Consider the following 14,452-nt stretch of genomic DNA (forward strand, 5'->3'; position numbering starts at 1 on the left):
AGGACTTCAGGCAAGGAGCTTCTCTGTCCCAAGTAACACATCCCATCCCAAAAGGAGCTTCCCCCATGTTGAGATGGAGGCTTCTTCATCCCAGGTGGGGACAGAGCACAACTCCAAAGCTAGCCCAGTTGCCACCTGGCTATCAACAAGGAACTGCATTTGATTGCTGTGGTGGTAAGCAAAGCCTCCAAACCCTGATCTGCAGAGAATATGCCTTTTGAACATAAAAACAGGCTTTCTGCCAGTTTCACTCTTTCACGTTATCTCCCAAAGTTGTATTTGCTCTTTCATAGAAGCGCAGGCCTGGCTTTTCCTTACCATGCCCACCAGCGGTGTTTAAAGTGCAGATGTGCCCAACAGCTGTGCAACCTACCCATGGCTCCCTAGAGTACAAATACTAGTGCTAGAAATACCTTTGCTCAAATTCACACCTGCCACTGGTGTCGCAAGACAAACATGACTGACCCATGTAAAATTGTTTGTACAGCAGCTAATGAAGGCCTTGGGGCTGAAACGCACGGGCTCCAAGGGCAGCTTTACACATAAGGGTAACACCATGGTGCTCCTGTTAGAGCACTGTTTTGGTCAAGGATAAAGCAAATTGCAGCAATCACCCCATGTCTTGTCTCTAGCATTATCACGTGCAGGCACTAAAAACCTATTTATTAAAGGGTTAGAAAAAAAATCAGTCATAAAATCGATTAGGTTGGAAAAGCCCTTCCAGATGACCAACTGTAAAGCCAGGCACAAACAAGCGCGCTACCGTCCCTGCGGCTTTAACCGCTGCGGCACGTCTGGACGCAGGGATTTATCTTTGCGGTGGGCCGGATGCTCTGAGCGACAGCAGGCAACAACGCGAACACCGCGTTCCCTCAGCTACTGAGCGGCCCCCTCACACAGCCCGCACCGCACACCGCTGAGGCGGAGCCGCGTCATGGCGGCCGGCGCGGTTGCTCCGCCCCCGCTACGTCGCGCTGCAGCGACGCGCCGCCCCCGCCTCCTCCGTCCCTACGGTGGCCGCAGGGTCGCTGGCGGCAGCACGTCGTGTCGCGTCGCTGTCCCCGCTTCGCGGCCGGCCCGGACAGGCTGTGAGGCGAGAGGAGCGGCGCGGCGGCGATGTCCGACAGTGAGCAGACCCGGCGAGGCCCTAGCCCGCCTTTCCGCCGGCAAACCGGGCTCTGGGCCGGGCCCTGAGCCGCCCGCGGCCCGGGAGCGGGGTAAGCCCGCGGTAGGTGCTGAGGAGCCGGCGAGGCCCGGAGCTGCGCCGGCTGAGGATGGGGATCCTCTTCACCAGGATCTGGAGGCTGTTCAACCATCAGGGTGAGGGCGAGGCGGCGGCCCGCGGACGTGTCGGGGCGCGCGGGGGCCGGGCCGGGCCCGCTCGCGGCGGATCCCCGCTGCCTGTGCACCCGCTGTGGGGCGGCGGGGGGGCTCGAGGCGGCCGCGGTGGGGAGTAGTGGGTAGGGGGAGCCCGCCTCGGTAAACTGGCACAGCTTTGGGTACCGAGGCTAAAGGGCGAGCTGGCGGCGTTTCCCCAGCGCTGGTCGGGGGTGGCTGGCGGACGAGATGAAACCAGAGAAGCTGGGGGGGTTTAACCTTTCTGTTCTCTCTAAGTCAATGTAAAGCTCATTGCCTGAAAGGTGGACGTTAAATTATTGATGTGAGCCGAAAAGAATACAGCTGTGTTGCATTGTAGTGTGTAGTTTCATCTTGTGGTCTGCAGAGTACGCTTTACTAACACTTTTAAGTTATAAACCTCAGTAGCTGGCAAAATTGCTCATTTATGGAGTAAACGTTATTTATAACTTCAGATTTGTAATGCTTGTCTCCTTACAGTTAAGTTTTAATGAAAGTTTTAACTAACTATAAAACACACGCTGATGCTCCTACTGTTGATAAGGTCCTTTAAATTTGATTATGAGTGAATTTAAATGCTCTGCACATGAATGTTAAATGTGCCAGTTATGTGCCCGTGGACACTTAGTGCAAATACAAAACAGTATTTTTGTCTTGTAGCATCCAGCCCCACCTCAGATCTTCTTTTCCAACTGATTTCCTAACATCCACTATGCTGGCAACATCACACCAGAAACAAAAGCTCCTAGTTATGTGGGGTCAGGTAAGCAGATATTTTTACAATATTGTGCAGTTATGCAAAGTTATTAAAACTGGAGTTTTTACTGATGATATATAAGACAACTCTGCAAAACCACACAATATTGATAAAATAAAAACTGAGAAAACCTCACTTACCTGACCCCTATCCCCTCCCTGTGTGATGAGTCAGTGTGAGTGTACTTTGCTAACAGAAGGAATTCTTCCTTGTTTGCCCGAAGCTTGGGCACATTTCTAATGGGTTTTTGTTGCTCTTGTGGACCACTGGGGAGGTAGGAAAAAAAACACCTTCTCACAAAACTTTCCCTTGCATGAACAGTCCAGTTGAAGCCAAGGTTATTTGTGCAAGTAAAGGTTGAGTAATACAGCTGAGGGCTGGCAGCGCTCACTTGTCCTGGATATCGTAAATTCGTACTTGACAACACCCAGCTGTAAAAATCAAATTTAATTTTGTGATGTATAGGAAAGAAGGTGCTAAACAGAAACAATTGATTCTGACATTGGGCTCCAAACTGTGTCTGCAGAACTCAGAGTAGTTTTTTGTTGTACTTGTTGGTTCATCTAAAACTAAATTGTGTGAATGCATACTGTAAATTATTTGTAGGCAAATCTGTTCTCCCAATGCCAAACCTGCTAGAAGAGGACAGTAAGGGAGACAGGTGGATCATTCTGCTTACAGTTTAAATCGGTGTTGCTGTCGTTTTCAGCAGCTCTTTGCAAAGAGATTAAGATGTTGCGGGCCATAATAAAGGTCTAGACTTGGAAATGAACATTTAACATGTTACATTTTACATTTAAATGTTACAATTTTAACATGAAATTTACCATTTAACATGTCTTGGTAAGGATGTGTTCTGAAGAGCTGCTGGGGTTGGGAGAGTGCAGTCTGTAACAGTCTGCACAAATGTGTAGAAGATAGGGAAAGGATTCCAATGTGAGATTGCCCTAGCATGTTAGAGGAGGAAAAAAATCCACATGTAATTGCTCAGAAATTGTTCCTGTAGATACTCAGGTGGGGAAGAATTGACAATCACTTACCTGCTTGAAACAAGACATGGGTTTGTACACCTCCACAAATAAACTTTTACATATGGCCTGTGAAATGTGGCACCTGAAGTTTGGCAGTGTTTGCTTAGGAAATCAGTCTCGAATGCAACACTAACTTTGTTTCATGGCATAGTTGTTATTGTGATAGCAAAATTAACTATGTGACTTACTGGTGATACTTTTATTTCAGAGCACAAAGTAATCATTGTTGGTCTGGATAATGCAGGAAAAACGACCATTCTTTATCAATTGTAAGTATTAACTGCTGATGATGTTTCATGTATTTCAAGGTGTACATTGTATATATTACTCTGGCTTGTGGTCACTTCTTTCCTTGTAAGTTTTACTTTGAGAGCATCACAATGAAGATTACTGAACAGTTACAGGAGGCAGTGGATCAGAGCACGTGTTTTAGAGTTTGTAAAGGTCTGTAGTTTGTCTGGTATATGAATGAGATTTTGTTCAGAGCTTTTGTTTATCACATTACGTTGCTATTATCACTTAATCACAGCTGCCTTTGTTGTCACAGTGTAGGCTGTTTGCCAGCTTCATAAAATATGATTATACTGAGGGTTAGCCACAAGACAATGCTGCTATACTGATCCATGCCATAGCATGTAAATACTCAACAAATTGTTCTGTGAGTAAGTAGCAAAGCCAGGGAAGCCTGACTTCTCCCTGCCATGACTTGTGTCCTCTGTGCCAAGATGTACTTTGATGTCATGTGGTACAGGGGGAAGGAGGAGGGCTGACCACTGGCTGAAGCTAGGACAACACAGCTCCATGGCTGGTGGCAGCCCATGCTGTCATGCAGCTTCTGTCTTTAATAGTGGCACTGACTTGTATTTGTCTTGCATTAACCTTGCTACTGGTTTACGTGAAACTTGTATGAGCTTCATTATCTCTGGTTCTCGACTGCATTTTGATAAAAGGGAACAAATTTTTCCACAGACTCAGAAGCTTCTAGGTGGGACAGGCCGCTCAAGGTCTGTTTATATTAGAAACAAATTTGCGATTTCTCTCATGAAGTAGTCTGGTATTAAAAAGTGTTCCTGAGTCAGTATCAGAAATAATTCCTCTTAAGTGTTATGGACATACTGGTCCAATCCTACGCTGAAAAATATGCTTACTTAAAATGTTTTGTCAAATTATGATCTGCTTTTGGGTTGCTGAAACATGAAGCTCATGCAGCATTTCCAGCCATGTGTACCCTAGCACACTGCAGAGAAGGTGAAAAGATGAAGGTGGTTGTAGTTATTTAAATCATGAGTGAGAGAGATTTTAAAAAGTGTAAATAGAATGAAGAATATTTTTTAAGACTAGTAACTGCTGCAGTTGAGGGCCATCCATGGTGCTTTTTAATGCTGCCTGTGTCTGTCCACTTCCTCCACAAATGTCTTATGATTCTTCTCATCTTCTGCAGTCTCCGTGTTTTCATTTTCCCTTTTGTACAGCGGATCTCTAAATGCCTTCTTTTCCCTTATGTCTGTTTTAGCTCCACAGGACTTCCCCTGCTCTTCTTGTATTCCTCTTCCCCTTTGCTGCTTTGACAGAGCTCTGTATGAGTACTGTCCTCTGTTCCTGCTGCTTGACTCCTCCTGAAACCCTTCCTCTATCTTTGCATCTCCCATTATTTTTTCTTACCCTTTCTTCATGGTAAATAGGTGTTCTGAGCATGAATGAGTATGTTTAACACTTCCAGTGAGAGATGGACCAAGACAACTAGTAGGATAACTAGTGCAGGTTAGTGCACTGGCCATTCCTTGGATGATGTGGAGGATCACAGCAGATGTTGGAGTGGTGATTCTTCTAACATATTATGGCAGCTTCACAGACACTTAATTTCTTCCCATTCTTGTACTTGGATCTCCTCCTTTCCCTCAGGTAGCAGGAGGATTTTGTGATCAGGTGTCAACAGACGCCATTAAGCTTCAAGTTCACCTTGTTTCAATGGGAAGAGGGGGGAAAAATCCGCCTATCGTATTGCACCCTGCAAGACGCCAACAAGTTGAATGAGAAAGGCTGACGGTTCAGTCAAGGAAAGGGGATTAATGACACATCTCTTTCAAGCATTAAAAGAACTCTGCCAAAACCTGGGATTTTTTTGTTTGGTTTTAGGGATTTTTTTTTTTTGTCGTTGTTCTTTTTTTAACGTGAAATCAGCTACAATTATCATCTTGTATCATTGTTACCCTATAGTTTGTTCTTCTTCTCTTTCTTTTGTACAGTTGCCTTCATATATGTGTGGTGAGAGAGTTTCTTGTTATTTTTGGCAAGATGACCCTTGCTAAGGCAGTGGGTAGCTGGGATTCCTTTTCACAACACTGGACCATCTTTCTCTCCTTGGTTCTCTGTTTTCTCTTCAAGAAGTATTCCATCACCGTTACAAGTCTCAAATTGCTGTCACTCTAACAAAAAGCTTTCCTACAGCTTCAAAGACATGCTCATATAAAATGAAAAAAAATGTATCTGGATTATCACAGGAACAAATAATGAAGTTCTTTGAAAATAGTTGATGTTTTCCTTGAAGCTACTTTTATGTTTTTTACGTTTAAATAATTTGAACTTCAGGAGTGCCCAGAGTACACATTTGTTTATTACTATTGATATGAAACTGGTGGTCTTAATGATAAAGTTGCACTTAGTATCTCTAAAACAATATATTTGAAATATATAATGTCTGCATTTGTTTCCAGAAAGTAGTGTTAATGAACTGCATTGAAGGGAGAAGAGAAGGAAGTTTGGACATAAAGCAACTGAATTGTGAAAGAAGTATGCTCTTAGTGGCTTACACTGGAAGGAAAGCAAGATGTAGTGTGTTTGATGAAGCTGGATGATGAGTTGTTTTTCTGTAACCTTGGAAATCTTATGTCTTAACCGCACTCTTGAAGCAAAACAACTGCTCTCTCCCATGCGTGCCAAAATCAGCCTGGAAAAAGAAAAGCCGACTGCTTAAAACAGCTTCTGAAGCAAATATTTTCTCAGCTTTATGATCTAATTAATTATAATTTTGTTTGTGAATGCTTTCTCAGCTCTGTAATTTGGTTATTATATAGTTCACTGAGTCCTTTTTTTATTGATACTGATTTTTATTTGCCAGTCACCGTTATACCTTGTCCTGTTTGCTGCATAAGAACTGTTTTCTGTAGCTTTCCCATGAAGTTTTCTATCTTCAAATAACCATCAAGTTTATTGTTTATAAAAGCAGGTTAATTTGGAGTCGTGAGTTACTTGATAATTCAGGTAACTTCCCAGTTCTCACAGTTTCTCACCAGCTTGCACTTTTCCCTCTGCAGCTCCATGAACGAAGTGGTGCATACCTCACCCACTATAGGGAGTAACGTGGAAGAGATAGTGGTTAACAACACACGCTTTCTGATGTGGGATATTGGAGGGCAGGAGTCTCTTCGGTCTTCATGGAACACCTACTATACAAACACTGAGGTGAGAATGAGCACCTTACTAGAAGACTTAGTGTCACCACTGCTGGTGGAGGGAGGACACAGTACCCGAAATGGGTACCAGAGACACTTCCAGAGGGCTGTTATGACTGTGTAGTGAATGTTACTGTACCTGCCTCAGGGCATCTCCTGTTTTGATGTCCTGCTAAGTCTCCTCCTTAGCAAGCTGTTGTATGACTTGCTTTTATGTTTCTTACATAAGATGCATAATACGGAGTTGCAATGAAAACCAATTTGTCTGCAAGGATTCTGTGTCTGGGCATCTGTGGCCTTAGGACAGGTGCTCAGTTTGTCTTAGTATTGCAGATCCCTATGGTTATGGGTCCCTTCTTGTGTGGGGGCTCCTCTATTTCTGTAGCAGGTGCTCTAAAGCCCATCTACCCCCCTCAGGAGTAAGACTGAAAGCCTAAAAGTTTTCTTCCAAGACTGAGTTCTGTTGTGAAAACTTCCATAATCAGTTTACTTAAGTGCCCCCAAGAACTTTCAGAACTCTTTAGCAATGAAGTTGCAGCATACATACTTGATTAAAGTAATGATTTCAGTCAAGGTTTCCTGTGTGTTATCAAATTTAGGGTTTTAATCTTTTTTAATAGTAATCAATTTTTCTTGTGCTTCTCTATAAGATGTCTGACATGTATGTGCATGTGTGCTCTTGAAGTATGGAGCTTATTGGGGTTTTATAAATAAACATCTATTTGCATGTTAGTGTTTGAAGTAGAGAGAGAAAGCTGGTACAGCTTACCTTTTAAAGGCTGCAGCAAATTATCTGAGGGATCTGAGATGCTACCTCAGTTATGCTAAGCAAAGAACTCCTGGATTACAGAGAAACTCTTGCTTTTGGTGTAAATTTTTCACTTGGAAATGAAAAATGTAAAGTGAAAATATGTGTCAGAGCTACATTTGTATGCAAACTGTGGCATAAGTTGTAAACTATGCCAGTGCTGGAAGAAGCATATCTGATATAGGATGATATGTGACAGTCTAGGTGATATCTGACTGTCTGGACAATGGGTTAGGAACATTAATCTGTTCTGCTGACAAGTGTGTGGCCAGAATGATAGAGTTTGTTCTTTTACTAATAACTTTTCACTTTTTAAAGTTTGTGATAGTTGTTGTGGACAGCACAGACAGAGAGAGAATTTCTGTGACTAAAGAAGAACTGTATAAAATGTTAGCACATGAGGTGAGTAGACCCTGTGTTTTCTTTGGTTTAATATTTATTGTGGGTAAGGTCTTCCAGCTGTGGGTAGTGCTGGATCAGAGCTGTTGTCTTCCTGCTAGAGGAAGGATCAGAGCTGTTGTCTTCCTGCTTGTCTATTGTCAAGCTCCCAGTAAAGCTGTAAATTAATTCCAAACTACTGAAAAGAGCTCCCACAAAAATAGCTTCTCAATTCCTGAGTGCTTCTGAAACAGAAGTTAGGACCCATAAATGACTTTTGTGTTTTTTATACTTCAACCTGTGTTACTATCTGAATGAGATAGTTTAAGAAACCCCGTTATTGCCTCCAGCAATTTATTTACTATTTTTGATAATTTGGTGGTTGCTCAACGTTTTCTGTTTTCGCAGTGGAGCAGGCACAGCCTTAATAATACCTCTTTTAGCAGCCAGCTATAAAACTGAAGAAACGGCCTGCCTTATGGCTATTATAGCCATCATTCTATGTGTATTTGGAATTACAGAATCTTAGAGTATAATTTGCTATCTGATAAAGAACCTCTTTAAAATTGAGCCCTGTGTCATGCCTAAAACTGAGCTGTCCGAGTCTGGTTCATAAATACTGGACTAATGTGTAAACCAAGGAGTACCTGTTGTGTGACCTGGGTGTCCTGAAGACTTCGGTCTGTGCAGTGCAGCAGGACTGGAGCCCTGATTTTTTGCTGAAGAAGTTTATATAAGCTTGACTATTGCTGAGACAAGTTTAGTGCAAACTGGATCAGTTTGTAAGAGATAACATGGAGGACACTGAGCTTCCAAATTCAAGTGTAAGAATACAAAGATGTGCATAAATTGATGGCATTATATCCCAAAATAGTACATTTATATTTAAAATATAGCCACTGTTTAGTAGACTTCAGGAAGGGCAAAGACTGTCTATGTATTTCTTCTCTTTAGATTACCATAATCACTCAGAAGAAACAAGTGCTTTCCCTAGTGTCTGGAATTTCTAATTTTTGGTGTTTAAATTAAAATTGTGTTTAATATAATTCTAATAAAGTATGTGTGGCTTTCTTGGTTGTGTTGGAGTGGCCTGAGAACATTGCCATTGGGTCTGCTGCTGGCAGAATTAGAATTTGAGATATACTCCTCAATCTGCAGTTGCTAAACAAAATCTGCATCTTCTGTTTCGTAATCTATATAAGAAGATGCGGAAGTTTTTAATTAACTGAATTTGAAATGAGAAATCAAACTCTAAGCAGCATGAATTCCCTTATTTCGTGTTGGGAGTCTATTTCTGTGCTCCAAAAGCACTCATCTAACAAACAATAAATGTGCCCGTTGTTTTACAACAGGATATTTTCAAGTATATTCTGCTAACTCTCCAGATGCTCTGACATTTGAAGAGAACAACAATGCATATAAGCTAAGATGAAAGTCAAATATTTATTTAGAATAGCTTTTCCTTTCAGTCCTTAAAAAGCTTTTATTTCTGCTAACCAGTTCAGCTGAATTTCTGTTAAGGCAAAATTGAGTTGCCTGGGTCAGTTCCTACTGTTTTCTGGACCAGTAGATTGTTTGCGAATTTTACTGGTTGTAAAAATGAGTGTGCCTGATAGGCATTTAAGTGAATGACTTGACTTGGCTTTCTGGGAAGACCTTTCTACTTTCAGAGGGACAGATTTCCAATAATACATGCCTGTACCAGTGTAATTCCAAGCAGTTTGAGATTAGATAAGCTTGCCCATGCAATCACAATTCTCAAAATTGTTCATAGTGATGTTTTAAATTTACATGTGCCTTATAGAGAAGTTTTTTGTAGTGTACTTGTTCATGTAGATGTCTATCCTTTGATTCTAAAGCAGTGTAAGTGATTTTCTACAAATACTGTGTTATCCTCTAAATAAAATATTACTGCATCTTGCTTTATGCTGTCAGGGGCAATCTTAATGCTTCTTAATGAGTGGGATTAACCAGTGGGCAAGGTTTTACCAGTGCTTAAAAAGTTCTGCTGTGGTAACCTACTCTTGCCCCATGTAAGAACTGCTGCACAGTCTAGTATTTTGGTACTAAAACCAATCATAACAGTGTGGTAATACATGAAAGGGTGGTATGTGCATAAAAGCCGGACTCAGGAGAATGCAGTGCTTAGGATGGATACACAGGCAGGAATGACCTGCAAGGTCAGGGTTAAATGGGAAGCCTTGACTGGCATGTGGCGTTAGTGCAGCTGCACGCATATAGCGATACAGCGTGCCTCTGATCACGCTGGACCAAAATTGGACATTTGGTCTGCTGGATCAAAGGATTTTATGAAGTTACATGTCACTCAGCCTGCAGCATTTTATAGTTTAGGGTTTTTTTGCTAGGGCTTAAGGTCCTCAACTTTGGTATCACATCTCTTGCCTCCTGAGAGAGGCAAAATTGGTAATTTTAAGAGAGAGATGATTGGTAATAATTTATTTTTTTTCTTCTTTCTCCATAGGACTTAAAAAAAGCAGGTTTGCTGATCTTTGCTAACAAGCAGGATGTCAAAGAGTGTATGACAGTAGCTGAAATATCTCAGTTTCTGAAATTGACTTCAATTAAGGATCACCAGTGGCACATTCAAGCATGCTGTGCTCTAACTGGAGAGGGGTAAGAGGTATTCTTGTCTACAGGAGGAGAATCTTGAATCATTTTGTATTTTTATTGTGGTGTTTGGTTTTAACACACATGCCTCCCCTGTCAGTAATAATCTTACGTAGTAATCTTGGATTTTTTTCTGAAGTTAGAACATACTGACTTAGGATCAACATGATCTGAAAACCAACTTTCACATCAAATCCACAGTCCCGTCTCACAGTGATGAATTTTTTATGATTTGGGCCTAATGAGGGTGGGAGTGGGAAAGACCTATAATCTGTTCTGGTGTATTAAGAATAATCATAATTAGAGATCACTTCAGTGTGCGTCTTGAAGTGCTGGGATCTGAAGTCTGGCAAGCATAGATCGCATAGAAAAATCTAGGAAATACTGCACTCATAGTAGATTGTTTCTGAAAATTATTTCTTCAGTGAGAATTTACAGAGTTCTTGGGAAGAATATAAGTTGGTGCTATGGACTTAATCTTTGAAGTTAGCCCATGAAATGTATGTGTTCCCTAAAAATTCTTTCTTTTGTTTGCAGACTGTGCCAAGGACTCGAATGGATGATGTCAAGACTTAAGATCAGATGATTTTTAATGACCTCTTTGCACAGACATTGCTTAAAAAGAGCTGTACCCAGGATTACCTTCACAGTGGCAGAATTAATGGGTTAGATGTATTTATACTGAACTGATTTCAACTTTATTTTCTACATAGATGCACACACACATACGTGTATATAAATTAATACCATTCAGCAAAAGAAAGATGCGGTTATTGCTCCAGTTTGATTTCTGGTTTGTTTTCCTCTGAAGATGCGTTAAAAGCTGTGATCAACCTTCTTTTCAAGATACAGTCGCTTGGAATAGTCCAATGTTGAGCATGGCGAAGATGGAGTGAGAGGAAGGAGCTTTTAAATTTGAGTTTTATTATTCCATTGTAGTCCTCTCGAGTTGAAGATGTTGGCTTCATTATTCCAGTAAATTAGCAAGCAAATCAATGGCATAGATACCAACTTTCCAGTATTTTTAAGGTTACTGATGTTACAAATGCAAAATATTTTCCTGTATGTGTACTGTACATATTTGTGTATATTTATACCTCAATTTTAGGTTAATTGCAATCTGTTCAGATCAGTGTGTAAAGCTGAATCAGTATGTTGACAGTAATACTAATATTTGACATAGCCAACATGTCACAAGTTCTTTTCCTTTGTTATCTGTATGGCTGTAGCATCCATCAGACAGTTGGCTCACCACAACTTTATAAAGAAAACTCTCTCTTAAGACCGTTGCTCGTTTTTCACATGATTTTTCAGTTAGGGAGGCTGCTGTAATGGATTGGGGCATACAGACTCTGAGCTGCGAGTTACAGTGTCGGCAAACAGTGAACATTTGCCAAAGAGTTTAAAATGAAATGGGGTTTTTTGTTGTTTTTTTCCCCTATGGTAGTCATAATTGGATTCAGTGATTCCAAAAAGTGTGTGTCATGCTGTCCTAATGCTGTCCTATAGTACTGCTGCTCTTTTTTTGCAGTACTGTTCCTTTATGGTTCAAGTCTAGTAGGAGTACCTTTAGCTGTCATAAAGGGAAAAATGTCATCTTTTTTTTTTTTTCTTAACCAAAGAAGAGGCACAAAAGTATGTTTAAAAGTCCCACTGGAATCTTATAAACCAAGTCACATTCTGTAGTAAGTATTTTTCAGAGGAAGGCATGCTTTTCTTTTATAGCGTAAAATGTATATATGTATCTATATGCAATGGATGGAACTGGGATGGGGAACAAAACAGATGACACTACTTGAAAAGCTGTAAGTGACCCATTCATTGTGTTCCCACAGAAGTTCCAGGGCAGTACTTCTTGAAAATAAAACTCTTGCATGGTCCCCAGGTGAGTTACAAAGAAGCATCAGAGCACTGTATGGTTATCTTTTCTTCCTGTAGTACCTGATGGGCCGATGTCCATATGAAGTTGTTTGGAATTCCTGTTTTAAAGGATGCAGGCTTTTCAGTGGGATGGGAGTTGGATGGTTTGAAATGTTGTCAGTATTGTGAAGGTGCACATAGCCTTAACCATAGGCTTTTTTATGTTGGAGATGGATGTTTGGGGAATGTAGCAAAATTAAATAAAACTTTGTTTAAAATATCCTTCCCTTTGCTCACACATCTGATAAGGATGAAAAAGACATTTTAAAGAAAAAGCTTAGTTTGAACTTTTTAAGGTGCTTATGTTTGGTTATGGGATAATACAGTCAGTGCACCTGCCTTCTCATTTGCCTCCTTCACTGCAGACCATGTGGGGGATTTGTGGGGAAAAGAAGGGAGGCCGTTTCAAAAGTTTCTGTTTAACAAAGGCAGGTAAAGAATTTAACTTTTTAGTATATTTTTGTTATCTCTTTATGATGCTCACTGGCTAGGGAATCTGCTGTCTTTGGTAAACATTTTAATGTGTACATGCATATATTTATAGTGCATGCACATAGATATTGGTATTTAACTGGTGTATTGCAAAATGTATAAATGTTTGAAGAAATAACAATTTAATGCAAAGACTTTCTCAGTTTATCTGATAGTATCTTCAAGAAACAAGCTCTGTGCACACTTGCATATGAAATGGAATTGTACATTTTCTAGTCTCAAAAAAGAAAAAGCAGACTTGCTTATAAACCTAAGTGTTTGGTTTTTGAGTCTTATGTCTTCCCTTTCATCCCTTTAAAATACTTTGTTTTAGTAGTGTTAAATACTGCATACTTCTGTCTGAATCATAGAATCACAGAGTGGTTTGGGTTGGAAGGGGCCTTAAAGACCATCTAGTTCCAACTCCCCTTCCATGGACAGGGACACATTTCACTAGACCAGGTTGCTCAAAGCCCCATCCAGTCTGCATCCAGTCTGCACAGGTTGTGTGTGTTGAGTTTTTGTTTTTAAGAAAATGAGTTACTGGAAGAAAAATAGTGGAGCAGTATTCTGCTGCTTACTCCCTCGCTTAAATTTGTAGGTCTTAATATGTCCATGTAGTGAAAGTATGGTGTTTTTTCACAGGTATGGCTTATGTTGCAACCAGACATTGTGTTTACACATAGGCAAACTTACATTGACTCTTTTTTTCTCTGGGTAACCTGGCCACTTCCACTTTCTGTAACGTCTAAGATATTGCATGGTTCACTTCATCTTTGTTTCACAGACCGTAGCAGAGTTGGGAATAACTGCATGCATTAAGACCACCTGTTAAAACAATGACTTTTGTGCCCTAAAGAGTTTATAATCCAAAAATTAAATTGTGTGTTGGATAGTGAACAATTCAGCCTTAACGCAACTACAAAAAAGCACACACAACTATGAGTTCTTTATCGTTTTGTGGTCCCCTAGTATCTTAAGTGGAGATGTGCTCTTCAGGAGTTAGAATTAAATGGTGGCTGGTGCCTGCTGATGCATCGCCTGCCTTATAGCATTCTTGACAGGGGTTTAGGAATTGAAGGAAGGCTCCCCTTCATTTTAAATGCTGGATTTGCAGTCTCTAGAGGGATTCCAAATCCTCACCTTGTGTGGTTGGTGTGATTGTGTGTTTTTAAGAAAGCAAAGCAGAGTGAAAGTATCATCCAGGCATTGCAGTGGAAGCTTTTGTAGGAAAGTTCGCATGCCTGGAGGTTCTTCATGAGAACAAGTGTACGTTCAGATACTAACAAGATGAACCTTAGAAGAATATACAAGTATGTACCCTCAGGTAGCATTGTGCTGTGACGGTCCTTTCCTACGCACCTCGCCTTTTGTGTAAAGCTAGAAATGCTTTTACATTTAGTCCCCTAGCAGAGCTGGAGAAGAGCTGGCAAACTTCTGAACACAGAACCCCTTTTCGCATGTGCTTTTTGTTTACATCTCTTTTCTTCTTCCTGTAGGACCTTTTGCATTTTTCTCATAGTTGTGTCCATAGAAAAGCAAGTTAACTTTGCATCAGTGCTGCTTTCAGCTTCACTCGTTACTGTTTGCAGGTGATTGTTTTACCATGAGTCGTGACCTTGATTTGTATTGCTTTTGTATTTTCACCCTC

The 14,452-nt window shown here is 40.9% G+C and overlaps 1 protein-coding gene across 1 annotated transcript; it reads left to right on the forward strand.

The window, feature by feature from the left end:
• The first annotated feature begins 1,018 nt into the window (after positions 1-1,018).
• Positions 1,019-13,076, forward strand: ARL5A (ADP ribosylation factor like GTPase 5A). The gene is made up of 6 exons (XM_065671219.1): positions 1,019-1,320; positions 3,353-3,413; positions 6,459-6,606; positions 7,723-7,806; positions 10,265-10,416; positions 10,948-13,076. The coding sequence occupies exons 1-6, from the start codon at positions 1,275-1,277 to the stop codon at positions 10,994-10,996; spliced, it is 540 nt and encodes a 179-aa protein (XP_065527291.1). The 5' UTR covers positions 1,019-1,274; the 3' UTR covers positions 10,997-13,076.
• Positions 13,077-14,452: the final 1,376 nt, after the last annotated feature.

The sequence above is a fragment of the Lathamus discolor genome, chromosome 3 (assembly GCF_037157495.1).
Source record: "Lathamus discolor isolate bLatDis1 chromosome 3, bLatDis1.hap1, whole genome shotgun sequence".
Classification (NCBI taxonomy): Eukaryota; Metazoa; Chordata; class Aves; order Psittaciformes; family Psittacidae; genus Lathamus; species Lathamus discolor.